General features: G+C 46.4%; 8 protein-coding genes across 8 annotated transcripts; 4 read left to right on the forward strand and 4 right to left on the reverse strand.

The window, feature by feature from the left end:
- Positions 1–347: 347 nt before the first annotated feature.
- On the reverse strand, positions 348–3,707 carry PPTG_03060 (hypothetical protein; the record flags this gene model as incomplete). Its single annotated transcript, XM_008895736.1, has 5 exons — positions 348–404; positions 467–2,552; positions 2,613–3,073; positions 3,136–3,579; positions 3,642–3,707. 5 exons carry the CDS (start codon positions 3,705–3,707, stop codon positions 348–350), a joined length of 3,114 nt encoding a protein of 1,037 aa, XP_008893984.1.
- A 219-nt stretch (positions 3,708–3,926) lies between these two features.
- PPTG_03061 (hypothetical protein) lies at positions 3,927–5,637 on the forward strand. Its single transcript, XM_008895737.1, has one exon. It carries the CDS (start codon positions 3,941–3,943, stop codon positions 5,534–5,536), a length of 1,596 nt encoding a protein of 531 aa, XP_008893985.1. The 5' UTR covers positions 3,927–3,940; the 3' UTR covers positions 5,537–5,637.
- A 7-nt stretch (positions 5,638–5,644) lies between these two features.
- On the forward strand, positions 5,645–8,201 carry PPTG_03062 (hypothetical protein). The gene has a single exon (XM_008895738.1). The coding sequence runs from the start codon at positions 5,661–5,663 to the stop codon at positions 8,100–8,102; it is 2,442 nt and encodes an 813-aa protein (XP_008893986.1). The 5' UTR covers positions 5,645–5,660; the 3' UTR covers positions 8,103–8,201.
- Positions 8,202–8,592: 391 nt separating this feature from the next.
- On the forward strand, positions 8,593–9,883 carry PPTG_03063 (hypothetical protein; the record flags this gene model as incomplete). The annotated part of the gene is made up of 1 exon (XM_008895739.1): positions 8,593–9,883. The coding sequence occupies one exon, from the start codon at positions 8,593–8,595 to the stop codon at positions 9,823–9,825; it is 1,233 nt and encodes a 410-aa protein (XP_008893987.1). The 3' UTR covers positions 9,826–9,883.
- Positions 9,884–11,449: 1,566 nt separating this feature from the next.
- PPTG_03064 (hypothetical protein) lies at positions 11,450–12,790 on the forward strand (the record flags this gene model as incomplete). The annotated part of the gene is made up of 1 exon (XM_008895740.1): positions 11,450–12,790. The coding sequence occupies one exon, from the start codon at positions 11,450–11,452 to the stop codon at positions 12,788–12,790; it is 1,341 nt and encodes a 446-aa protein (XP_008893988.1).
- Positions 12,791–12,840: 50 nt separating this feature from the next.
- On the reverse strand, positions 12,841–14,624 carry PPTG_03065 (hypothetical protein; the record flags this gene model as incomplete). Its single annotated transcript, XM_008895741.1, has 3 exons — positions 12,841–12,911; positions 12,976–13,257; positions 13,316–14,624. The coding sequence occupies 3 exons, from the start codon at positions 14,622–14,624 to the stop codon at positions 12,841–12,843; spliced, it is 1,662 nt and encodes a 553-aa protein (XP_008893989.1).
- A 71-nt stretch (positions 14,625–14,695) lies between these two features.
- On the reverse strand, positions 14,696–16,188 carry PPTG_03066 (hypothetical protein). Its single transcript, XM_008895742.1, has one exon. It carries the CDS (start codon positions 16,081–16,083, stop codon positions 14,935–14,937), a length of 1,149 nt encoding a protein of 382 aa, XP_008893990.1. The 5' UTR covers positions 16,084–16,188; the 3' UTR covers positions 14,696–14,934.
- A 1,595-nt stretch (positions 16,189–17,783) lies between these two features.
- Positions 17,784–18,389, reverse strand: PPTG_03067 (hypothetical protein; the record flags this gene model as incomplete). The annotated part of the gene is made up of 1 exon (XM_008895743.1): positions 17,784–18,389. The coding sequence occupies one exon, from the start codon at positions 18,387–18,389 to the stop codon at positions 17,784–17,786; it is 606 nt and encodes a 201-aa protein (XP_008893991.1).
- Positions 18,390–19,083: the final 694 nt, after the last annotated feature.

Raw genomic sequence — 19,083 nt, forward strand, 5'->3', positions numbered from 1 at the left:
ATTGGCTGATCAGATGTGTGGACACCTCGATATTGTGGTGACTTTGTAGTGTTTGTTTTAGTCTGGAAGGTGTCAAAGGGTCCAGATTGGAGGCTTCTGGTACTCGTTGCTTCTTCGGGGTTGTTCGTGATAATCCAGAGCTACGGACAGTGGAATTACTCAACAACGAACGTCGAAGCGGAGAGCCTGGGGGTGTTCGTCCGGATACCGTTGATCCAAGCGAAAAATAATGAAAAGCGCGTGCTGGTTGAAGATTTCCTCTCGAATCCACAAATTGGCTTGCAATCTCTGATATCGTGATCTCAAGGACTCGAAGACTTGAAATGGTCTGCTTTTCGTTATCCGTATCAGCTAATTCGCTCGATTTTCTGTTGTGTGAGTGCGACGGATGAATTCGTGAACTTCTGTGATCAATACGATTTCCAGAACTTAAAAGTTTGTTCTTCTCATTACTGAGTAAGCTCACAATGTGGCAAAAACGTTTGAAAGTGACAACAGCAGGCGGATCAGAGCTCGTTGGATTTTGGTAAGACTGAGCAAGCCTTTCACCAGCCAGAAGATGGATCACGGACGCCAACGCGTCAGCACTGTTTAACAGCACGGAGCACTTATCTTCCTCCAGTACCTCCTCGCTTTCTTTCGCGAACTCCTCACTAAGATATGTCTTCAAATCTGCCGCGTTAAAATACCCTTTCTTGTCGGTATCAAGTGTTTGGAACAGTCTCTCCATTTTAGCTGTCGACATAGTAGAAGTAACTCGCTGCTGGAAATGTTTTAAAACGCGAATTTGTAGAGTTTTTCTAGCATGCCGCTGCTGAAAGTCGAGTAAAAACACGATTAATCGAGCGTAATCGATAGTTTCTTCTCGCTTCGTGTGCCCAGGGAATCTCCGTTGCAACACACGGACTTCCCACTCGCTCATGTCTTTGTCGTCGTCACAAATTAGACGATAAGCTTTGTTCCAGTCCTCGCTTCGGATAGTTCCGTTGTGCTCCCGGTCAAACTTCTCAAACACTTTCTTGACCTCGACTAAGGAATCTGACAACCTCATTTTGATAATCAGTGAGTTCCAGTCCAGTAATGCATCAAAGAAAGCGTCACAATGGACGAGTATTCCATCTCGAAGTGCAGATCTTGGACCATCTCCAATGGTGTGTTGAGATATATTCTGAACCAGGTGTTTTAGATCGCTCTGATGTACACCAACAACACCCAGCTTGTGCAACATTTTACTCAGTTCTAGCAACATAGCAGCTTGAGAAATCCACCCCTCAGAATTGCGACCAAGAGTGTCAAGTGAACGTTGTAAATCGTATCCAGAACAGCACTTCGCAACAAGTTTCTTGACCATTTCAATGTCCTCCGTATCAGCAGCTTGAAGGGGTGCCGTGGTGTCATCCGTGTGGCGTTTAGTATCACTCCAATCGCTCCTTGTTAGGAAATTCTGGAGTGTTTTTGCGTGGATTGATCCATCGTGATCAGAATCTATGGATGCGAATAGAAACAACATTTCAATTGTTGTCAATGGTTCCTCTGCCTGAACGATGAAAGTTTCATGGAAATCCTGAATGGTAAGTTTGTGTGAAGATCCTCGAGTCGTCAGCTCTTTGACAAGGGGTTCCTCACGTAGAATCTTCGTGCGAATGCTCTTGAAAAACGCTTTGTCGTGTAGCTCAGGAGATCCAAACACCAGTTTCAACAGAACATCGTATCTCAAATCTGATACAGTTTCTGATGTTGCTAAAATCTCTGCCAGAATTTCCATGTCTTCTGGACTAAGATGTCGTTCAAATATTCGTTTGAAATGTCTCGTTGAGATCGTGAATGTTTTGTCAGGATCCACTTTTGTCATGATTTTCACAAGTTGAGCCACAATTTTCTGCTTCATACGTGCGTCACCACCGCATAATGCCATCAAAATATTGTGCCAGAATTCCCACGATAAAGCTCGTTTTAGTTGCTTTGCACCTTTCTCTTCACCGGTAGGAAATGGTCCCAATATCGCGTCAAGTAGCTCAGGATAAGCGACAAAACCCTCCGATGTTGAGTCGTGCGACTTGTGCTGAATAAAAGGGCGAGCAAGCTGAATAGTCTCGTGCTCTTCAAGCGTAAAAGGTAACTCGTCTTCGTGGTACTTGACCAAATCCTCGTGAAATACACGAACCAAATCCTTAATCGGGATAATCTGGCCACCTTCTAAATCATATTTAGAGCAAAGCGCATCTAGAAGTTGGCGAACATCTTCCCGTCCAGATGGGAATCCGCTCTGCAGATACTGATCCAGACACTGAATAGATTTTTTCTTCGCAGACTCGCGAATGTCCGGTAGCGCATAGATGAGAATATCCATCAACACGTCGACAAACTCCTTGTAGTCTAGCTGACCGTCGGAGTTGAAGTTCATCCCCAGACAGACCTCGACGAGCCTCGATTCGCTGACTTTCAACTCAAAATCTTCAGCTAAAAGCAAGCAAAGCTGCTTCAAAGACACAAATCCAGTTGAGTCGGCGTCCCCATCTACCAACAATTGCTCAAGTCTCAGCACACCAGTGCTACAGATTCAACGAGTTAGTTAAGAATTACATTATCTTCAGGATAATAGTTGTACTTACAACTGCAGCTTGCTGGCGATCTCTACAAGCTCCTGTTCATGCAGATTTACTACCTGCAAGCCCGATCTTGATGAATTTCCTTTCTGGGATGAGGACTTTCGTGGGTTTGGCGCCTTGTATTTTTTTGGAGATAATTCAACGCTTGACGTCACGGATATTCGACTTCGTGGCGGCCAAGTTGAAGGCGATATTCCGTCGTTAGATTTTCGAATGGCGGCTAGTTTAGCAGGGTTTAGTTGTCTACTGAGTCGAAGGTTTGCATCTTGCAGATCTGCGATCACATCTTTGAGCTTTTTGTTCTTTGATTCGAGGATAGCTGGGGGATTAGAAGCCAATTTTGATGAAATCTTTTGAGCTGATGTAGTGACTCGAGACTGCCAGATATCCAGCGCTCTTAAAGCCTCACGGATATTAACCATCATCTCTCCGTCATGTTCTGCAGCGAATTGATACAGAAATTCCTAACATTTAGAAGTTGAATCGTCAGATACTGGAAATATTATCTAGCCCAACTAAACAATACCTCCATCTCTTCCGTGACGGGATCTGCGCCATTCAGTGACTCTGGATCGAGATCAAATAGAACCGCACAAACGTTGCTCAACGATACCAGCGGGTTCTTTCTGGCGTCTCCACGCGAGAAAAGATCGCACAAATCTAGAGGTGACAAATTCTTGATGTACATAATGCGTTGGAACCATTCGTCGGGAGATTCCCTTTTACGAACTGAGCCCACTGGAGACTGAGACTTCTTCAAAATTCCTCGAGGTTTCTCAATTGTTTTACGATCAGTTGAGCGACATTCATGCGCTGTGGATGGTCGTGTGACCGTATCACTTGCTAGAGGTTTCCGATATGGCAAGCTCATCGATGACGACAGAGTGCGCGATGCAGGAGCGGACGGTTTGCTGTCGCCGTAGCAACCGGAAAGTCTCATATACGCGTCTTCGATGCGGGAATCACAAAGCTAGACAGAGCAAATCTGTGTTTGATACGGTTATTTATGCAGTATCAAGCGAATGTTCGTACCCGTGACTGACGATGAATGTACTCTTGAACATCCTGCGTCGAGATGGTTGGCGCTTGTCGAGTCATACCTCGTTGAAAGCGAGTACAAAAATGGCTCGTTATTCTTGAAAGTAGGCAAATGAGATATTTAAGAACACTGCTATAATTGATATGGTCTAACATCAACGGTAATTTTAGACAGCATCTTAAAATAGGTTTAATGTACCTATTAGAGTCTGTAAAGGTCCAGAGATCCGTACAGCCTTATTCAGCCAGCCGACTGAACCTTGTCATTCTTGGCTAGTCCTCAAACCTGCCCAATGCGAGAGCTTCTAGTACTCATATTCACCCTCGTAGTGACACTGGTCGGCGTCGATGCAGCAGCTAATCCGATGGGCTATCCAGCCTGTCCTCAGCATCACCAGCCCGAGTTTTACTGCTGTTCAACTTCATCTACGACTCGTGAGGTGTACACGAAGTTCCGTCGACCTACAGGAGGCAGCTACGAAGACGACTACAAAACTGGGTGGGCCCAACCACGACAAGTGAATTTCCCTTACGTACGCTACAGTCCAGACTCACCAGTTTTCACGTACGCTGACGCGAAATCAGTCTGTCGTATCCAGAGCGTAGTGATCGATTTTCAGACTGGAGAACTCCAACAAAAGCTACAATGTAGTAGTGAGAATGTCTCGCTTGTCGAAGACTCTCAAGATGCCTCCATTTTCTGGACGTCGCCGTCAAACCCTCGGAACAACAATGCATCTTTCCCAATTGGAGCGCAATGTATAAGTCTCATGTTATCGGATGGTTCGGTTGATGAAGAGAAGAAAAATTCATGCAAAAGTGACCAAAAAGATGAACATTTCCAGATCACAAATTTTGGAGAACCTCCTCTAGTTGGTGTGTATTTCGTGTACCTGGTTTGCTTTGCCTTGTTAACGTTTTGGAACTTCCATCGCCAGATGATTTACCGCAAAAATTGCACCGTCATGGACGATAAGAGCTCATCTGGTATGTCTGACATCCTCTCGCGAACGAAATATGAGCTCATTTCGGCGGATAATTCGGAGTCTCAACTCGTACAGACTGGATACTCTTTTTCAAGTCTTGGACGAATTGTCTTCGTTTATTTCGTGATGGCAACTGTGTTGCTTCATATCTTGCTGATTATTGTCATCTGCGACTACTACGACTGTTTTACGCCTCATTTATTCGACCCTCTGAGTGCCAGCGCTACTGTCTTTTTCCTTGTGTGGTTGATTGCAGCAGTGTGGTTAATTACGATCGTAGTTTACCAGCAAGACCTGGTCAACTTCTTCCGTACGCCAAGTTCACTAAATAATTGTGAATTTGCTCACATGGTTAAGAATGATGACACTGAAATTATGCTCACGGATCCTACGGGTGTGTCTTTTCTCGTCGCGAAAGTTGAAAATTGGTTAAATATTTCTGGAAAACCTCGGGGTTTTCAAGAAACGGTGCGTGTCGAAGTTATCGGGGGCAAGCGCGTTGTGGATTTCCAACACCTGCGCTACATTTACAACGAAGAACTGCGGCAGTTTGCCCCAACCGAAATCTCTATTGGCCATACTTATGGCGATATTGGAGCTGGGATCTCGGGTCTAACCACAATTGAAGCTCGAAAACGCTTACAAACCATTGGTTTAAACACTGTGGACGTCGATATGCCGTCATTATTCACTTCGGTACTACACGAGTTCCTCACGCTCTTCTACATTTACCAGATTATGTGCTACTACGTCTGGTATTATTTCACATATTGGAACATGGGGATCGTCATGACACTCGTAGTACTGGGCACTGCAGTCATCAATATCTACACGAAGCGTAAAATGCAAGCTGCTATTGTAAAAATGACGAGATGCAGAACTGAAGTTTCAGTTGTTCCGTGATAACCACTGGCTAAAACTCGAATCTTCACAATTAGTCCCAGGTGATCTGATTAATGTTCCTGAAAATTGGATTTTACCGTGCGATCTGGTTATTGTTAAGGGGTCTACCGTGTGTGATGAATCCATGCTTACTGGAGAATCGATGCCAGTGCAAAAGTCTCCAATACCGGATCACAGTAACACAATATACGATTCCGAAGGTCGTGGGAAGAAACATACACTCTTCTCGGGCACACTAGTACTATCTTCCGGTCGGAATGAGGAGATCCACGCGGCTGTACTAACGACTGGTGCTCATACTACCAAAGGACAATTAATCCAGTCCATCCTGTTCCCCGTGCCGATGCGCTTCAAGTACGACGAGCACTTGAAAGCTCTGATTGTTTTACTGCTCATTTATTCCTCAATAGCTTGTGTAATTGGGATCAGCTTTTTATTGAGCAATGGGAAGCTTAATAACAAAACGACGGCGTTCTGTTACTGTATCTTCATGATCTCAGCAGTCGTAAGTCCCTTACTTCCAGTGGTTATTACGGTGGGCCAAGTGAACGCTGCTACGAGGTTACAAAAGAAAGGGATCTTCTCTCTCAACGTTAAGCGGATATCTCTTTGTGGTAAAGTTCGCGTATTCTGCTTCGACAAAACTGGAACATTGACAAAACAGGGTCTCGATTATCTAGGTTTTCAATCTGTGGATATGATTTCTAATTCGTTTCTACCCATTTCTAAAGACACAAACAACCTGATGGAAGTGACAAAATGTGCTCTAGCAACCTGTCATTCCGTTGGTTCACTGGATGGGAAACTCGTAGGCAATGAGGTTGAAGTGCGAATGTTTGAGGCCACAGGATGGAAATTACTGGAACGAGAAGGGGCTCAACCGGTAGTAAAATCCCCCACTGGAGACGAGTTTGAGTTCATTAAACGCTTCGATTTCGATCACCATCGCATGTCCATGAGTGTCGTAGTACGTCACCGTATAACCGGTAGACTGTTAGTGTTCTGCAAAGGATCCTACGAGCGAATGCAGCAGTTAAGTAAACCCGATAGTGTTCCGAGTGAATACAAGGAAGTGGCTGATGGACTCGCTAGGAACGGATGTTACGTGTTGGGATTATCGTATCGAGAGCTACCAAGTAACTGGTCGAACCAGAAAATTGATGAATTTCTATCGGATCGTGACAAAGTGGACGAAAATTTGTCTCTTCTGGGGTTAATTTTGTTCCGGAATGAGCTGAAAGAAGACACAAAAGACGCGATTAAACAGCTGAAAAGTGGCGATATTCGAGTCGTAATGATCACAGGGGATAACGCCATGTGTGGCTGCTATATTGCACGAAATAGCGGCATGGTCGTACCGGATTCGAGAGTCATCCTTGCGGATATTGAACGAACTGGTAGTGGAGTGAATACTAAACTCGGTCAAGTTGAATGGCGGGATGTGGATAGTGGGGCTGTTATCGATTACCAGACTGTTAAGAACATGACTACGAACGGGGAAGACGTCGAGCTTGCAGTAACTGGGGCTGTTTTCAATCGACTTAAAGACTCAAGTGAAATGACACAGATTCTTTTTCACGTACGGATTTTTAGTCGCATGACACCAGATGATAAAGTGGAGTGCGTTAAAATGCACATGGAAGCTGGTGCTGTGACGGGAATGTGTGGAGACGGAGGGAATGACTGTGGCGCGCTACGTATCGCTCATGTCGGTATAGCTCTCAGTGACACTGATGCCTCGGTTGTATCCCCTTTTACGAGTAAGCCTAAAACAATCCACTCAGTCGTGGATATTTGCCGTGAAGGACGCTGCAGCTTGGCCACATCGTTCGCTTCGGTCAAGTTCTTGATCATGTATGGAGTCATTGCATCTACCCTGAGGTTATTCCAGTGGTACAATGCTACTATTTTATCCGAGTGGTGCTTTATTTTAGCCGATGGATTTACACTCGTCGGATTATCCTACGTGATCACACTCTCCCAGCCGCTACCAGATCTAAAAGACCAACGCCCGACGTCAAGTCTCATCGGACCATCGACTCTGCTCTCAATATTAGGCCAAGAAATGATCAACGTCATTTTCTTAGTATCGGGGATGTACATGCTCACCTCTCAGCGTTGGTATTGTCCTTTCAGTCCGGATAATATCGACCTGGCCAAGTGGTGGCTACTTTCGGACAATCATTTAGCAACGACTCTTTTTTTTACGATCATCACTCAACAACAAGTCGCAGCTTGGGTTTTCAGCTTTGGATCTCGTTTTCGAGCTTCGATCTGGCAAAATTATCCGCTCGTGCTGATATTTGGGATTCTCACAGCTCTGGATATTTATCTTCTACTTGGACCTCCAGGAAAGTTGACAGATATCTTTCGTATTGCCAGTGGTACTAACGTGATAGTATTGCCGGATATTCCGATGCCACTGGCTTTCAGAGTGCAGTACTTTGTTTTGCTGGTAGGCAACGTGATAGCTGCTATCCTGTTCGAATACTTTGTCGTGTTGGGACCTGTACGGGACCGGTTAAGACACAGGTTTCACAAAGACCAGCTCCCGATGCCCAAGTGACTAAATAAAAGTATAGCTGTCATTACACGTGAATAATATGGTGGATGTTGTTCATACCATCCACATCAAAACTCCTACAGTAGAAAAACTAATATTAAAGATTACTTTGTGCTCTAGTGCATACGCCTTTTACTCGTACGATTACTCGGGTCCGACCATCGACCAATTTGAAAGCAAAGAGCGTGCCTAATTGTGGCTGGTGACGACCCCACTTGCGAAGTGTCAATGGCGGAGAATACAAAACGGACAGGCTCATACAGCAAGGAACATTGCAGTAGTCTGTCAAATCTGAAACGACAGTCTGACAGCCCCATTAACATTTTGTTGCTTCCCATTTCAGTTTTGTCTGCTACAATTTCCAGATTTAGTTATCCCTCGCTGCTTCTTGTCATTCAATCCGGAACGAATCTTCCAGCAAAGTGTTCACTTCCACTTTTGCATCACCTATCCAACACAACACTACGCTGCAACGTACGCACCGAAACGAATCATGAAGACTTTCTCGACTATGAGCTTCATCATGGGTACAACGATGCTCGCGATAGTAGACCGAACTGTCACGGCCTCTAGCTGCAAAGTCGCTACTGACTCCCCTGGCACCCACGGTACCACCGAAACAACACCTACTGGACCGACTTCGAAATCGTTCCAAACGGTGACATCGCTACAGGCCCGTGTCCAGGGTGATATGCCCCAGTGGAACGCTGACAATCAACGATTCGTGTCAGAATACTATACTACTTTTGACGAGCAATACCGCGCCGTACTCGACACCGTCAACATGGCAGCCGTCGAAGGTGCTCTCAAGTACGTACAGGCCGAATGTATCAACGCGTCTGTAGTGACTGAATGCGAGCGCAAGAACAACATCCAGTACGTTGTTTTCTACCAGACGACAATCGTACAGCCCGCTGCGGCAATGGAATATTACACCAACGCCACGAATGAATACGACTTCGCTATCGAATATTGTCCGTACGTGCCCATGCAAGGCGGTCAATGTGAACCGAATCCTGACGGCACAATCCCGGATGTTTGCAACCAGTATGCTGGAACCGATGGTCAACCCAAGTTAGGCTTCTGCGTGGGCGGGTCACTGCAAGATAACGAAGTTATTGCGCCGTATCCTCATAACTACTGGTTCTCCTTTCCCAACAGCTGCCCTCAGGAGCTCTGGGACGACAAGACGGATGCTTGTCGCGAGGAATACGCGGGTGGCTTGTGCCCTCTAGGTGTGGAACCCGATGGTGAGACTTGTACCTTTGCGTACGAGGTACTGGGATACATCCCGCTGGACGATGTTGTAGGCATCACGTCGATGGTTAACCCTCAAACGAACAACAACTACGCCAACTACACCGAGTTCTGTGAAGCTGGAGGTGTAGAATTCAGCGTCTTGATCGCAGAAGGTGAGGTCACGTGGTTAGAAGGGCTTGACTTCTGGGCCAACCCAGGCGATAGTGCCGCTAATGCTGGACGCGCCGAAGAGCTAGTGACTATGTACAATGAGCTCGTCGAGAAAAACCCTGTGACGACTGACGGTGGACTGATGAGGCGGTTACCGACGGCGACTTCCCTTGCGGCCATCAACCCACCATGCTACGGGAACAGCAAAGTCTGTGCTAACGCAGAGTTCGGGTGCAAGCGGTCGTATCGCTCACAGATTTGTGAGGTTTGTATGTCCAACGATTCGGGCTGCGTGAAATCGTATCAGAGCGACTAAGTTTACTGGATTTTGGTCTAGAGTTTACCTAGTCATTTATTTCTTTAAATATTCCTGGTTGAACATTTTTCCTTTTTTTGTTTTTGAGCGATTTAATACTAACAAAGGCGTTTTACATTCAAATCCCTTAAAAACAAAAATTAAAAATGATCTAGGATCAAGTAAAAATTAATAATTCCCAGGTCGTTTTTATTCTAGTGATTTTAAATACAGCAGACATCCATACCCACCAGAAATGCTTTTTTTATTGCTAATTATGTATGTCCAAGATGTGCGAAATGACAGCGTGGGGATAATTGCTGAGAAAATCAATCGACGCATCTCTTGTTTGGGTGACGAGGCTAAGCCAGAAGTCTCACTTGGTGGGCCCCGGCAACGATAATCGAGCTGGGTGATATCACATATCTTTTACGTCTTTTTATGAGTTCGTGAATTAGTTCACTGGTATAGTGTCCGTGTGCTACTTAATGAATAGGTCATCGACCTCGGCGATGGTAGAGTAGAGATGTTGTGTTAATGTGAGTGCTACCTGCCGTATGAAGAGTTATTAACTGTGAACGTCGAAAACTAAACAGAAAAGTTTCAATGGAGAGATCGCCTGTTGCATTGAGTTGCGCCACAGAAGGCTCAAAAGTGCTACCATCGTCGAAAAGTCCACTAAAAGATCAGCTGTAGTAACTAATAAGACATTGTTTGCATGCTTTTATTTTTATCAGTATCGCAAAGAAAAAGTACTGAAGTGGCATTATGTAAATACACCTAGAAGTGGACTTTTACGCGAAATCGGCTTCAACCATGAACCCGCACAGCCATTGACATCACTTCGCAAATACGATGGTAAATTTCAGAGGGATCCTTGTAGCGTGACTCTTCGCGTAAAAGAAAACTATTAGATAAAAACATCTAGCTCGGAGTATTTTGCGCTGCCACCGAGTGGCTATGTAAGCGTTCACGGTGTAGCTTTATCTTTCTAGGCTATGACGAAAATCCACCTTGGGTTTCGCTTCGATTCGTTGCGAATAAACAGAAGTGAACACGATCGAGTGCACGCGTAACAGCAGCGCCTGCTAGAAGTGGCATACCGAGAATCACCTTACAAAACTTCAGATTACGTTCCTGTATAATAGTCATGTATTTTTGCATTTTTGGTGAATACAAAATATCATCCATGAGGATCACTTCGTGTGATGGAATGGCAGTAAGTTAGCATTAGCTGCAAACTCATGGAAGAAGTCATCTACCTAGCAGGGGGGGGGGGGGGGGGTGTCAATGTGGAGCGGACAGGCGGTGATATCGGTGGAGGCCAGATCGAAACTCGCCCTAAAGTTGATATAACTGAAAAGCATTGCAAACGCTCGCTTGGAAGCAGTAATATATCCTGTGTCTGAAACGAATCCGGTCGACGACATGACCCCTTGAACGCTTTGGTGCTTCAGGCTTCAGTTTTGTGCGCCAGAGATCGCCGACCATGTTGCTTCGTGTCTAACGGCTCGGACGAAATCTTCCAGCGAAGTACTCACTTCCACTTTTGCATCGACTTGACCAAGTACCCAGTCCAAGCACCACGCTTCAACGTATTCACCAAAACTGATCCATGAAGATTTTGTCGGTATTAAGCTTGGCAATGACAGCACTGGCACTCGCCGGAACGCATCTACCTGTCACTGCTTCTGACACCAAGTCGTCCCAAAACAACCAAGTCGCGACTGAAGTCTCATCTGCTTCCAACAACGCTGATGTTGATGTGACCTCCTCGAATCACCGCCAACTCCTCCTCGGCCTGCTCACCCCTGTCGTCTCCACCGTGACCGGTATTCTCCTCCCAACAACGGCACCACCGACCCCGGCTCCAACCCCAGCACCAACTCCTGCTCCAACCCCTGCACCCCCGAAACAATTCAAAAAGGTGACATCGCTGCACGCCCGTGTCCAGGGTGACATGCCCCAATGGAACTCCGATAAGCAGCGCTTTGTGTCGAAGTACTACTCCACATTCGACGAGAAGTACCGCGCCGTTCTCGACACTGTCAACATGGCTGCGGTCGAAGGTGCTCTCAAGTACGTGCAGGCTGAATGTATCAACGCCTCTGTCGTGACCAGCTGCAAACGCAAAAATAACATCCAGTACATCGTTTTCTACCAGACGACAGTCGTTCAACCCGCTGCTGCAATGCAACACTATGCCAATGCCGCGGATGAGCACAATTACGCTGTCGAACGCTGTCCATTCATGCCCATGGACGGTGGTCAATGTAACCCGAATGCTGATGGTTCGTTCCCGGATGTCTGTAACCAGTACACCGGAGAGAATGGCCAACCCAAGTTAGGCTTCTGTGTGGGTGGATCGCTGCAGGATAACGCCGTGATCGCTCCGTATCCGAACAATTACTGGTTCTCCTTCCCCAATAGCTGTCCGCAAACTCGTTGGAGCAGCAAATCGGACACTTGTCGTGCCCAAAAATCGGGTGGAATGTGTCCTCTTGGGGTGGAACCCGACGGTGAGACTTGTACGTTCTCGTACGAGGTGCTGGGTTACATCGCGCTGGACGATGTCGTAGGCATCACGTCGATGGTTAACCCTCAAACGAGCAATTACTACGCTAACTACGCCGAGTTCTGTGAGGCTGGCGGTGTAGAGTTCAGCGTCACGGTGTCTAGTTATGGGGTCACATGGAACGAAGGCCTTGATTTCTGGGCTAACCCAGGCGATAGTACTGCCAATGCTGAACGCGCAGAGAAGGTTGTAACTGCGTACAGTGACCTTGTCCAGAGGAACCCAGCAACAAGTGACGGTGGGGTGATGAAGCCGTTGCCTTCGGTGGCTTCGCTTACTTCCATTAATCCACCATGCTATGAGAACAGTGAAGTTTGCGCTAATGCAGAGTTCGGGTGCAAACGGTCGTTCCGCTCACAAATCTGCAAGATTTGTACGTCGAACGAGGCGGGCTGTGTCAAGCCGTACTAAAAGAATTGATTATGTTTAGTCCTTTTCTTCTAATCCACGTATTTCTTCGATCATTGTGTGTTGGTATTGTTGTTGCTGTTGGTGTGGTTCAGCCAAGCAAATTTGAAGCTGTAGTCGACTCCTGTTGTATAAAAAAAATGAAGTTTATAGAGTATTTTCTTAAGAAGAACACGGTTGTGTCTTACCGAGATGTGGAAGTGTGGACTGCATCGTCATGGTGACCCAAAGAAGGAGTTTCGGCTGCACCATGAGGAACTCTCGCTCCAACACAAAGGCCAGTTGTTTTAGCGAATGGCGGTGAACGAGACGGTTAAGTACCAGAACGAGAAGTGTCAGCGATGCTAGTTCTAGAACCCCGTATTCCAACACGCTGATAACCATATCCCAAAGCTCTTGATCCGATAAATTCGCTAGCTGGGGATAAAATCTTCGATTTGGTAAATGATACAGGATGGTCAAATACCCACCTGTATGTTAAAAAAACATTAGCACATAAATTTCCTTGCTTAGAATATCGAGACTCACCATATATGACTGGAACCAACACTTCTGTAAACTCGATAAGTAGCATGAACTCAGTTAGGAAAAGTATTTGCAGCGCCTTCTTGAGTAGTCGATAATGCTCTTGGCTCGATAATCTCTTGCCTCCAGTTGTCGAGCTAGTTCTAGAAGATTTTTTATCCGTAAAGTTGGAAGATACTCGCGATGCATATCTCAGAGACTGTGACTTAGGGATTGGAATGGGAAGTTCGTATCCTCCCACTTGCATGCTCATCGTAGGCAGCACTTGCTTCTTCTTCAGAAAAACTCTAGCAAGTTGTTGTGGAGTTGCGTCGATTGTTGTCGATTGGCAATTTGCTGTGGTAGGATAATTAGCCAGCACGAGCTCAGCTGTCGAGATTAAAGCGTTGCTTGGGATTCCATGCTTGACCAAGATATTCTGAACATCATTCATCATGCGGTGTAAGTCGACCAGCGAAATAGCGGCTTGCAGAAGATCTATAGACATCAGAGTGATGCTGGTGCCAATGGACTGCGAGTCCCTCATACACGTCGATATGAAGAGCGCATTAAAGATTTCAACGTTGAGAATGACAACTTGGGGCTTTGTATCGTCGTGGCCAAGAATTCGGCTTAGTGCGTTCTTCTGTATAACTTTAAATATTGGAATCAACAAGGCGAAGGCGGGCTGGTAAGTCGACGACAAATTGGTGAAAATCGTGACAAAAATTGCGTACACCAGTACAATCGACACTTGAACTCCACAGATTCTAACAAAGCGTAATACGTCTCGCAACGCCTCTGGATTCGCGCGCATGTGAGCTCCACGGACTCGAAGCAGAAAGAAACTCAAAAATCCAAGCCACGGACCCGACATTAATATAGTTGTGAATGGAAGTGGCCAACAAATAAATGACAAACCCAACGTAAGCACACTCGTGAGAATTACTGTAGGCAGCGAGATACCGAGTCCGGATAGTGGCTCCAGTCTCAGATTGGGACTGTATAGACGCATTTGCTCAATAGCACTGTGTGTGTAGATGAAACATGTTATTACTCCACGAACCCACACCATAGTACTGTGCTCCAGTCCTCGTTCAGGTGGCTCAAGCGGCATCGCGTCAATCAAAGCAACTACGATCAGACTTGGTAATGGCGTGATGAGAAGCACGAACACAGCACGTGTTAAACTTGTAGACCGACAATACTCGTTCATTGCAGAAAACCGCTCAATGGAGTAATGGCCATGGAGCTCGACTTGGACGGACTCCCACTTGCGAATGAAGCGATTCACCGACCTCTGCAGGCGCTCATGCATCCCCACCGCCGCCATAATTGACGATGCCAAACACTTGGCACCTCTTCTCAACAGTAAAAAAAAAAAAACAAGTAACATTTTTTAAGGTCGCAAATTTATCGAGATTAAAATAGTACTAGTGCTACTAGATCCAAAAATGGCTCACATAGCACAAAAACTGAAAATACAGTACTTGTTTTTATTTTTTTTTTTTAGGTTACAGCACTACGCTGAAAGTGTTATGAAGCACTACACAGAGAGTGTTTGACAAGGAGTATGTACACTGGCCCGATCTTTAAGAGAATTTGACGCCTGCAATCGGCAGTCAAGCTGAGGTCGAGACTCTTTACGCCCAGGCATCAAGGATCTCCTGGCGGGCCTTCTTGAGCTCCTCGTCATCGCGATCTTTGGCCTCGACCGAGATGCCTGGGAAGTTGACTTCAAAGATCTCTTTGAGTTTAGGCAGATCCGCCTTGGGTGGGGCGTACGTGCCGCTGTTGTTGTCGATCACGAGCTTGTACTTGCCAAAGTGGCCCTTCTCGATGCGAAATTCACCTGCATACTTAACCGAGAACGCAGCGCCAGAGTGCAGCATGTGCTTGGACAACATGTCCTTGAAGAAGGCTGCTCCAGTCTCGGAGAAGTACCAGCCAGTGGGCGTGATAGCGTACGTGAAGAGCACCGGCTTCTCCAGTCTTTGGCCGTAGTTTACCAGTTTAAAGAAGTCTGACGGCTCCTTAAGAAGGCCGTACTCTGTAGTACTCGCGTGTCTGTAAACTACCTCGTGCTCCGTGGCGATGGCCTTGCGGAGCATAGGAGACTCCGGATGGTCGGGCGAGAAGATCTTTTGGATCGTCGGGTAGTTTTTGTTCCACTCGTGATCATTCCGCAGAATCTGCGGGATGTTGTGCAGATGCACGTGGAAGGCCGAAGACTCCAGCTTATCGTCGTCCGTCATGGACTGTGTCAAGATGCCGGAGCTGATACTCAAGTGGGTCGAGTAGTGCACCGGCCCGTACTGGTGCAGCTGGCCATCGCCGTGGGCCTTCGTGGCCCGCGACTTGACCTTGACTACAATAGTGCCGGCCGCCTTGTCGTTGCGTTTAATAGGCAGATCGAAGGTTGTTTCAGCGCCGTCAGTGTTGGCCGCCGTGAACTGCGTCTGACCGAGGGCGTCGTCCCCGTTAAAGTCCTCGTCCAAGAGGTAGAGCTTGCAGATTGTGTCGGGTTTGACGTTCTTGAAGAAGAACTTCTCGTTCCACACAGGCTCGAGCGTGTCGAAGATCGGCCGCGTCCAGGCCACCTTCTGGCCGGCCACTTCGATCAAAGCGTAGGCGTCACTGGACGAGACTTTGCCCTTGAAAGCGGCCTTCATGTCGAAGTAGTCGCCGGCCGCGATGTCTTTGGCCGAGACGATCTCGAGCTCCACGTCGAGTACCGAGTTCTCAGGAACGGGAGCGGAGCCGTGGGAAGAGGAAGAGGAGGAGTTGCCCATAGTTGGAGGGAAGGAGGCGAATTGGAAAGTGAGGACTGGAAGTGTCAGGCCGGGAAGGACCGTCGGAAGATCGCAAATGCCACGTACCCATGACTCTGATTCATGTGCGACAGAAAATATCCAGATTACGGCTGGCTATTGAGACGAGCGAGATAGAGAGCAATCTATAGGAAATATTTGAGTAGTAGCATGTAATTACTATAATATTGAAGATTTAATATTTCATGGAATATGGTTTACTCGCTGATTAGTTTACTACTTTACAATATTCTCATATTATTATGTTCCGTCATTTATTCAGGTTTTATCTGCGCTGCTCCAAACGACCAATGCCCTCAATGTGCTTTAACAGTACGGGCACCAGAGTTTGTTAAACGTTTGATTTGATTTGTTGCGGCTTAGAGGGCTAACTACTCCCGTTAGAGACTGATGTCTATTATTACACACACCTTACGCAAAAGCGTCGTGTAGAAAGCTAGACGCTCACCATCGTCACTGTCGTTCGGCCGATGCAGTAGTACCATTACCACTGTCGTAGTTAACAGCGGATATCTCTCGTCAAAGGAGCTTCTAGTGATCTCACCAACATGATTGAATGCAAGCTTGCAATGGTAACACATCCACCGATGCAGTACATGTACAAATAATTCCGACAAAGGATCAAACCCTGATCCCAACATATATATTCCAGAGGAATTGTTCCGTCCGCGAGCTTTACATATTTCAATATTAGTCTTTCTTCCCTTGACGAAGCTTGTCCGAATGATTAGTCTTCTAGAGAGGGAGCCACTGTGAGCAATTAGTAATTAGCAAAACTGTACCAAGTGCATGGTTTCATCGTCGCTGAACGGTATGGAGCGTTCACCGATAGTTCACGACTAGAATATGGGCTTTAGGCTACTCACTTGCATGAGCTAGAAACCGAAACACTACTGTACTCGGCTCACACGTCTGTGGTGTGGTTTATGTATTAGTACTTGTATTAATATTTTCTAGCTCTACTTTGCGCTGTACTGTTCCGGTAGAGGCTCGGCAGTTTGCCAGTCATTCTGCCATTTCCTAAACGCGCACCAACTCGTCACCTCTGATCAGCCCAATGAAGCTCGTCATCCTTCTCGCGTTCGCTGTGAGCGTTACCACATTCAGCAACGTCCACCTGGCGGCCCAATTAGCCAGCATGGAGTAATGAGGGCAGATGCGGACACTAGCAGGTTTGACGTGAGGTAAGGCAATAATCTGTTGGAATGTTGTTTAAGATTGCAGTAATAACAAACGGTTGAGTTTGCTTTAACATTGAACCACTAAAATGTACACACCACAACTCGCTACAAGATGAACTGTCATATTTGCACTGTTATCATTGCAGTTTTGTGTTGATAACTTATCAACACAAAACTGCGTAAAGCAGGATTTTCGTACTAGTTTTTTGTTGTTGTTATTTTGGAACAGGGTTATCAAAGAACTATAGAGCTAACACCCCTTTGAGCAGGCTTCGTATTCTTCGAGGTGTTCGTGGTCATAGCTAGAGAAAGCACAGCCGGCGGCACCGCTCGAGTCGTCCTCAAACTAACGCCGCTGTTGAGCGTGTCGCCATCCTTTTCAAACTTGGTCGCCTTTGTAATCTTGGAGGCGGAAGCAGCGTTCTCCTTGGTTTGCTTCACAAAAGTAAGCTTGTCGAGAACACTGAAGTCGACAGTCTGCTATTCACCAGTGTTGGTACCGCTCCCAGCAGCCGAGTCTTTGGTAGACGAGGACGAGCCGGATAGAAAGTACTCGCCGTCGTTCTGCATATACAGTAGTTCGCCGTATTCGGTCACGTTGCACTGAGCAGCTTCGAACTCGCATTCGTTCTCGTACGTAACATTGTTGGTACCGCAAATGGGTTTGTACTCGGACGAGCAGACGGTATCATTATAGCAGTTGATTCTTACAGCAGCAACAGTTTCAGCAGTGGTGCACCTACCCCAGTGCTCAATATACAGCACGAACGATTTTTTTTTTATCGCTTCACACTGAGCAACAGAAAATTTGCATTTACTCTCATATGTGATGCCGTCGCAACCACATAGAGGCTGGTTGGCGAGCGCGCAAGACTTATCACAGCCAGCGTTCGGGTCCATGCTCAACAAGTCGTCAATGTCGACGTCGCCGAGGTCGATGAGGGAAAATAGGTCGTTCCCCTCGGACAGGGACGCGATCGTCGGTGCTGTTTCCATGGCGTCCTCACTGGTCGACTGGTCTTCCGGGCGGACAGTGTTGAATGTGGTGATGGTAGCAGCGAACGCGAGGGCAATGACGGTCTGCATTGGGCAACAGCCTTAATCTAGAGAGGTGGTGCGAATTTAGCAAGCGGTAGAATGACTGGAACTCTCCTGGTCCCATCGGTAGTAAACAACGCTGAGTAAAACTACAACATACTAGCAGGTACTAATGTAGCATTAAATACTAGTACTAGTAAACTCCATCACAAGCGCATGTAATCCAACGCAGCACTGTTTCTGTTTCCAGCCCATGCAAACGAGTGGACAAATGTCATGACCTATGTATTATAGTGGAAACTACGATTGCAACGTATCGGGAATTCCGTCTCTGTGTTATTCACAGAGAGCGCCATGAGGTAATAGAGGTGTTGGGTGGGCGAATAAACTCGTCTGATCAAGTTTTGCCCCTTAATCCACTCCATTTCCCTTGCAAATCATGCAATTATTTAAGCCTGCTAAAGGATAGTCACGCTAACGAAAAAATGCCATTTATCGTTTTCTAGATATCCATTGTTCCAAAGTCGGCGCTGTTTTAGCAGCTACAACTCTCCACTAGTGAGTATAGTAGCGGAGCAGGTACTGTATATCCGTACGCATCGGAAGGAGACAAAATCTTTGTTGAGCAAGTCGGTATGCAATAATATTACTCCATGTTATTTATAATAGTAAAAGAGATCATTGCTCAAAATAGTACACTGGAAAAATAGTAATCACCCGTCATCAAAACTCCATCAGTACT

Source organism: Phytophthora parasitica (genome assembly GCF_000247585.1).
Source record: "Phytophthora parasitica INRA-310 unplaced genomic scaffold supercont2.4, whole genome shotgun sequence".
Lineage (NCBI taxonomy): Eukaryota > Oomycota > Peronosporomycetes > Peronosporales > Peronosporaceae > Phytophthora > Phytophthora nicotianae.